This window comes from Camellia sinensis, chromosome 6, assembly GCF_055761805.1.
Source record: "Camellia sinensis isolate YWXY chromosome 6, ASM5576180v1, whole genome shotgun sequence".
In the NCBI taxonomy this organism is placed as follows: domain Eukaryota; kingdom Viridiplantae; phylum Streptophyta; class Magnoliopsida; order Ericales; family Theaceae; genus Camellia; species Camellia sinensis.
In genome coordinates this window covers 183,158,915-183,167,269 of record NC_138966.1, presented here as the reverse complement: position 1 = coordinate 183,167,269, position 8,355 = coordinate 183,158,915, and the positions used below count along the sequence as shown (strand labels likewise).

General features: G+C 33.1%; 2 protein-coding genes across 2 annotated transcripts; both read left to right on the top strand.

Annotated features, from left to right (window-relative positions):
- Positions 1-620: 620 nt before the first annotated feature.
- On the top strand, positions 621-1,016 carry LOC145793888 (uncharacterized). The gene has a single exon (XM_082876777.1). It carries the CDS (start codon positions 621-623, stop codon positions 1,014-1,016), a length of 396 nt encoding a protein of 131 aa, XP_082732903.1.
- A 5,617-nt stretch (positions 1,017-6,633) lies between these two features.
- On the top strand, positions 6,634-7,731 carry LOC114288615 (uncharacterized). The gene has a single exon (XM_082876776.1). The coding sequence runs from the start codon at positions 6,634-6,636 to the stop codon at positions 7,729-7,731; it is 1,098 nt and encodes a 365-aa protein (XP_082732902.1).
- Positions 7,732-8,355: the final 624 nt, after the last annotated feature.

Sequence of the window (8,355 nt, the reverse complement as noted above, 5' to 3'; positions counted from 1 at the left end):
GAAGGTCACTGACACACCGAGCCCTCACTTACGGGTACTGGTGGCCACGGATGCAAAAAGATGCGCAGCAATACGTACAGAAGTGTGATAAATGTCAGAGATTTGCTCCACTCATCCATCAGCCAGCCAAAACTCTCACACCACTCACCAACCCATGGCCCTTTGCGCAATGGAGTCTGGATATTTTTGGACCATTGGCGCAAGGCACTGGGAACAGGCGATTCTTCATTACTGCAACTGACTATTTCACTAAGTGGGTTGAAGTTGAGGTACTGGCAAGTATCAAAGAGGCAGACACGAAGAGGTTTGTTTTGAGGAATGTGGTAGTACGTTTCGGCATTCCGCGGGTACTAATTGCAGATAACGGAACATAGTTCGATAGTAAGGTCTTCAGAAAATTTTGTGCCGACCTCAGAATCGAGTATAGGAACTCTTCTCCAAGGTACCCACAGAGTAATGGACAGGTAGAAGCGTCAAACAAAACCATCATCAACGGAGTAAAGAAGTGACTTGAACATGCAAAAGGCAAATGGGTTGAAGAGTTGCCTCACATATTATGGGCCTACCGAACCATAGCACGACGTTCAACGGGGGAAACACCTTACTCCTTAACTTATGGAATGGAGGCCATTATCCCACTCAAAGTAGGTCTCCAAACTCTTTGGTCCGAATCATTTGAAAGCTCTAGCAACAAGGAAGCTATTGCACAAGCACTGGATATGGTAGAGGGCCAAAGAGAAGTAGCACTGATCAGACTTGAAGCATATCAGCAGCAGCTCATCAGACGTTTCAATCAAAAAGTTTTCCCAAGGCAATTTAAGCCTGGAGAACTGGTTTTGAGGAAAGTCATGGATCACAAAAGGGTACCGGGCGAGGGAAAACTTGGGCCTAACTGGAAGGGTCCGTACAAAGTCACAGTTGCTACCGGAAACGGAGCTTACTACCTAGAAGATCTGAATGGCAAAGCTATACCTCGACCCTGGAACGTAGCCAATCTCAAGAAATACTATCAATAGAATTATCTCTCAACTTCTCTACCAGAATGTAAAGGCATTTTTCTGTTGACTAATGCACATGCTTCCCCACTTCTCTCAAATTTATCAAATTCTTGTAATTAGCTATGATGCATATCAAACGGAATCAGCTTTGGTTCTCACCAAACGGCATTGGCTTTGATGTTTATCAAACGGAATTAGCTTTGGTTCTCACCAAACGGAATTAGCTTTGATGTTTATCAAACGGAACTGGCTTTGGTACTTACCAAACGAAATCAGCTTTGGTCTTAACCCAAATGGACTTAGTTTCAGAACAACTGAACAAAATTTAGATTTGGTTAGCACTCAAGCATGCCAAGTGGTATTGCTTGGTGGAATTATGTTTGGCAACGAAATTGGATTTTAGCCAAGTGGCATTACTTGGTGGAAACTGCACTAATCTTAAGTAAAACACCTCTATTTAACCAAGTGGAATTGCTTGGTGGAAACCACATTAACATATCTTAAGTAAACATCTTTGCATCTACAGAACTTCTTAAGTATCAACACGTTAACACTTCAGTACTGATGCGAACAAATAGAGTTGGAACAAACTTGGCCAAGCTTTGCCAAGAGCAAGCTTCCAGCATTAGTCTTACTCAACTCCAGCTGGGGGCAAACAATTATTTTTTTTTAACCAAGCTGGACCTGAGTAAGACACCCATTCATGCCTTCATTCCATTCAAGCGCCCTTATGCCATCAAAGTTGAGACAGACTTAAGCAGCTCCACCTAAAAAGCACAATCTTCAGTACCGATCTTACTTAGCTCCAGGTGGAGGCAAACAATTGTTCTTCAAAACCAACCCGGACCTAAGCAAGACCCACTTTTGAACTCAAGCACAGCCATACTACATATCTGTTAGCCACACTGAGCATCTGTTTGGCCCTGAGATCCCAACAGTGCTCGGCCAGGGGCAAGCACTTAGTAGCAGGAATCGTTACAGTAGGTGACGATTTTGTGGGAGAAACGCGATTTTGCTTTCCCGAATCAAAATCTTGTAAGAAACACGATTCTTAAGAGAGAAAATCGCGTTTCGTTGTGAGATGAAACCGTCTATCAAAATCAAACAACTCCAGACCAGATGCAAAATAAATTCGATCAAGATTTTGGGTAAAAATATGAAGCATATATACGGAAAAAAAAAAATTAATAGCACATACGAGATATCCATTAAATTCAAATATTACTTACAGAATTTGGGTATATCTAAATCTGATTGGCAATTTCATGAACAGGTTCACATCTATTCATACATCCATTACTCCATAATCAGTGAGGATGGCTCTGGGTCTGCCGTCGGTGATGCAATTGCTGGGCCTGAGGTTGGAAAATGTTTGGTGTGGAGAGAGGAGATAGATACTGGGGCTGTTTGGATGAAAAGGAACTATGTGGTGGAGTTAAGAAGACCTAGCACTTGTCAAAGAATGGAGGAAGAAGAACTACAGTGGAGTCGGTCGGCAAGAAGCAGCTGGAACGTTGGTCATCGAAGGTATAAAGGAGGGAGGGAGAGAGAGAGAGAGGTATATGCAGAGTTTTTTTTAAATGGGTGTATATACCGAGTTTGGGTGAGGTTTGGGTGAGAGAGTAAAGCCTGTTTCAATCTCACCTTTTAGATCTCCAATGCCCTCTACAAATAGGTGTAGGTTATAGGTGTAGGCTTTAATTATTCTCTTTGAAATAATACAATAAATAGTGTTGTAGATTAACAAATATGATAAGGAACCTCACTTGTTAAAATTGAAATGTTTGAAAAAATATACTCACTTCGTTCAAAAATAATATAGTTTTGTTTTGGGAAATTTAATTTTTTTTATAGCATAATTATTTTACCTTAAAAAATTAATTTTTGAAATCATTTTTTGAGAGTATATTTTTTTAGAGAATATAAATTGTCATAATTATATTTTTTGTGATATTAATTAATTTAAGGATAAATTATAAATATATCCCTCAAGATTTGCTTAAAGTACAGATTGTCCTCTGTGATTTAAAAAATTACAAATACTTCCTTATTAGAATTTTTTATTTAATAGAATTAATTAAAAAACAATTCATAGTTGATCTCCTATACATGAATAAAATTACTTAAATTATTAATTGAAATATATTTTTAATATCCTTAAAAATCGTTAATTGGCTTAATAATTTATTAATAAAATGGGCGATTTGTTATGAAATTAGAAACCTCGGAGAGTGGTATGTAATTTTCAGAACTACAGGGAGCGATTTGTATTTTAATCAAACCTAAAAAGGTGTTTGTAATTTACCCTTAATTTAAAAGAAAGGCAAAATAAAAAATAAATATTATTTTAGTCTTTGATTTTTAAAAAGTGACTAATATTTTGAAACAATAAAAAATAAAATAAGGGATTCATATTTTGAGACGGAAGAAGTATTAAAAAAGTGTATAGATTTTATATAAAAAAATATTGAACCGCGATAACAAATGCCTCAAAATTGATATATTTTTTGTTTTTATTAAAAAATATATTGTCTTTATTAGTGAAAAAAATTATATAAATGCTATATTTTTTCATAATTTAATAATTTATTTTACTGTTATCATCACTATTCTGTTATTTTCTCATGATAATATTATAACAGAGAAAATAACAAAAAACAATTTACTAGAACAATTTTAAATACGAATTTTTAAATAATTTATATAATATTCATGTGAGTTTAAATACACTGCCAATATTTAATAAATATTTGACAATTCATTTATGTTGTCTAATATTTTTGAAAAGAAAAATTTTATTTAAGAAAAATTCTAAAACACAATCATTATTGTATTGTAATTGTGCCACATTATATGTTATTTAAAATAATATATACATATATATGAATTAAATATTATTAAAAAATTTAATTTAACAGTAATATCATGTCATTACCAATCTATTGTATTATTAACTATGTGAACTAATTTAAGAAGAAATATAAAATTATATCAGAATAAATAGTTACAGTTTTAATAATAAATATCAAAATTATGTAAATTTTTTTCTTTTTCTAGTTCCTCATGTAAACTAATTTAAAAAATAAAATTTTCAAAATTTTCAAAAAAAATTTAAAAATTCAAAATAAGTCAAATAAATCACTATTTTTTGTTTAATTTTATTTTTCTTGGACATTTTTAAAATTTTTAATTTTATGATTCTTGTGTAGAATCTATAAACCTAAAACTTTTTAAAAAAATTAAACAAATCGTTAACTTAAAAAAAAAGATTAAAAAAGTAAGCCCCAAATGCACACTCATATTATTTTCATAATTGGTTAGGATTAAAAGTTCTTTCATAATTGGTTAGGATTAAAACTTTTTTAATTTTTTTTTTTTGTCTTTAACTAAACAAATTGTTAACTAAAACAAAAAGATTAAAAAAGCAAACCCCAAATGCACACTCATATTACTTTCATAATTGGTTAGGATTAAAAGTTCTTTTTGCCAAATATGTTGGGTTGGCTTTAAATAAATGGTACAAATAAAATAACAAAAATTTTATTCATCTCATAATTTGTCAAATAGTAAGTTGGTGAGTGACATATGACAGACTGATTATCAATCACAAACTCAAACATGATCAGAAAGTCTATTATGTCAATTCAGATCGCAAGAGATTAAATCATTTGTCAAATAGTAAGTTGGTCAGTGACATATGACAAAGTCTCAAAGACTGAGTATCAATCACAAACGCAAACAATTGATCAGAAAATCTACTATACCAGTTTAGATCTCAAGAGATTAGATCATTTGTCAAATAGTAAGTTGGTCAGTGACATATGACAAAGTCTCAAAGACTGAGTATCAATCACAAATGCATACAATTGATCAGAAAATCTACTATGCCAGTTCAGATCTCAAGAGATTAGATCATTTGTCAAATAGTAAGTTGGTGACTGACATATGACAAAGTCTCAGAGATTGATTATCAATCATAAACTCAAACAATTGATCAGAAAATCTACTATGCCAATTCAGATCTCAAGAGATTGGATCATTTGTCAAATACTAAGTTGGTGAGTGACATATGACAAAGTCTCAGAGACTGATTATCAATCATAAACTCAAACAATTGAATAGAAAATCTACTATGCCAATTCAAATCTCAAGAGATTAGATCATTTATCAAATAGTAAGTTGGTAAGTGACATATGACAAAGTCTCAGAGACTGATTATCAATCATAAACTCAAACAATTGATCAGAAAATCTACTATGCCAATTCAAATCTCAATAGATTAGATCATTTATCAAATAGTAAGTTGGTGAGTGACATATGACAAAGTCTCAGAGACTGATTATCAATCATAAACTCAAACAATTGATCAGAAAATCTACTATGCCAATTCAAATCTCAAGAGATTAGATCAAGTGTCAATTCAGATATGAACGATGAGATTCGATTTTTAAAATTAATCAAACTGTGCACATACTTAGCCTGAAGGAACACCCGATTACAAATATAGACCACAACATATAGTTGGGTTATTAAAATAGTTTACTACTTATTAGTAATTTATTTTTTAAATGTACACTAATTAACTGAAACCCAATTTCATGTTGGGTTTATTACGCTTCCTACCCTTAAATTATCATCAAATTATCTGTTTAGCCCCTGAACTATCAATTGAATCAATTTAGTCCTTAAAATATATAATTACTCCTATCTTTATAAAGACAGAATAAAAAATTAAGATTTTTTCGAAATAAAATTTTAACTAAATAGGGTGTTTTATTAATTTATAATATTTATAGACTTATATTTTATTTTTATAATCATTTTAAAGACTAAATAAATTTTAATTAAATATTTTAAAATTTTAATAAATTCAATCAATAATTTAAGAACTAAACAAATTATTTTAAAACTAAATAAATAATTTGATGATAGTTAATATACAAAGTGTAATAAACCCTTTAATATTTGTTGAGCCAAACAGTCATTCTACCTATCAACCTGCCATACACTTTATTTCTTGAAAATTGTTGAACTATCTATCAACCTGCCATACACATGCTTCTCATTTATTGTTTAGGATTGACAATTCAATTTTTTATTATTTATTTGCTTCATTTGCTTCTCTGAGTGGACAAAAATTCAAAGAATACGTACAAATTTATTTTTTTATTATTAATGGCCATTGCAGATCCAAAACACTTTGAGTTTCTGTATTTTTTTTTCTTTACAATTGTCTTGGACACTGATACAATCACTCTCTCTAGGAACTTGGTCATTTTCTCTTCCATCAACACCAACGCCAACACCAACTCTATATGATGGAGGCGAAGCAAAGCAACAAACGCAGAAGAAGAGCACCAAAAAAATGCTCAAGAGCTGGCAAACGAATGCAGAAGAAGTGCACCAAAAAAAACTCAAGAGTTTGCATACTCATATATTCCTATCTGCAGAGCATATATTCATTTGTGACAAAGGTATGATATCCTTCCAAACACTTCCAGATTTTCCATTTCTTTTATAGAAATATTTTTTTTGTAATAATCTTCCAGATTTTTCATTTCTTTTACATAAATATTTTTTTTGTAATAATGTATTGTATGTTAACAGATTTTTCATGGATCCCCATAGTCAAAACATGGACTCTGAAGATGAAGTTGAAGAACCAAGTGCAACTCCACTTTGGAAATATGTTACAAAAGTTCCTGGTGAAGCATCTAGTGCCAAACCTGGAGGAGGTGGATCAATGAAATTCATTTGCAATTTTGGTTGCAAAACAAAGGCATATACTGGTTCTTATTCACGAGTTCGACAACACTTAATTGGAAAATTACCAGGCCAAAGATATCAAGGGATAGGAGTATGTCCAAAGTTGAGCCAGGCTGAGAAGGAATTACTAAAGGAAGAAGAGTTGGCTGCACAAAGAATTTTTGGTGGAAATTATAAGTCTAGAAAAATTCCCATGCCTTCAAAGACACAACAACCATCTCAGACCACTGGAAAATCTTCAGTTGACAAAATGTTTCAAATAGCTAGTAGAGAAGAAGTTGATCAGAAGATTGCAAGATGCATTTACGGCAATGGCATTGCTTTCAATGTTGTGAGGTCACCATTATGGGCAGATATGGTCTCTTCTATTCTCAATGCACCAAAAGGGTACAAATCCCCCAACTATGAGAAAGTTAGGACTGCTCTTTTGGACAAAGAACATAAGAAGGTGCAACAATCTCTCACTCCCTTGATGCAGGATTGGAGCACTCATGGGGTCTCTATTATTTCTGATGGTTGGTCTAATTTAAAAAACCAACCTCTTATTAACATCATGGCTATCTCTGGAGGTAAAGCTATTTTTATAAATGGGCATGACGTTTCTTCCATAGAAAAGACTGGGGCTAATATTGCTGGGTTGCTCTTGAAGGCCATTGATTATGTTGGCCCTTCTGATGTGGTCCAAGTTGTGACAGATAATGCTTCCAATTGCAAGGCTGCAAGTGTGATAATTCAGCGGAAGCATGCCCATATTTTTTGGTCTGGTTGTATGGCTCATACGTTAAATCTGTTGATGAAGGATATAGCTAAAAGTGAGGATTCATTGCTGTCCTTTGTTGACGAGTCTTACAAAAAAGGCAAGGCAATTGTTAAATACATCAAAAATCACTCCTCTTGTCAGTACTTGTTCAAGACCTTTTCAGCATTGGAGCTTCTCAAAGCAAAAAAAAACCAGGTTTGGCCATAATTTTATTGTATTGCAAAGACTTGTTAAAGTGAGACCATCATTAATGTCTATGGCTCTAAGCAAGCAATGGGATAACTTGAGGAGAAGTTCATCCTCACCAGAGCAACATGACATTGTCCAACAAACAATTATGGATGATGACTTTTGGAAAAAATGAAAACAAGTCCTTAAGTTTACAAAGCATATATATAAGATGCTTCGTTTTTCTGATTCTGATAAAGCAGTTATTGGGGAGGTTTATGAGCAAATGGATACAATGTTAGGAAATATCAAAGACTCTCTTTCTGATGATCTTACAATCTATGATTTGGTTCAACAATATGTGGTGGCAAGATGGGATAAAATGAATATTCCTCTACATTGCCTTGCATATGTTCTTGTTCCTAAGTACTACACAAATTCTTGGCTTTCACAGCCAGCTCCTGGTGGTGTGAGTAGGAAGAAGCCTCATTTTGATAAAGAGGTGCAAACAGGATATCTTCAAGCAATTGAAAAAATTGTTGTTGACCAAAATGAAGCTTCTTTGATACGCCATCAAATTAGCGATTTTGTGAGTAACAAGGGTGTTTTTGCACAACCCCAAGCTGTGAAAGATAGAGCAACCATGACTGCATTATCATGGTG

Bases quoted from the DNA above. Each gene is read 5' to 3' on its own strand.
- LOC145793888 (XM_082876777.1), top strand. From the start codon at position 621: ATGGAGGCCATTATCCCACTCAAAGTAGGTCTCCAAACTCTTTGGTCC.
- LOC114288615 (XM_082876776.1), top strand. From the start codon at position 6,634: ATGGACTCTGAAGATGAAGTTGAAGAACCAAGTGCAACTCCACTTTGG.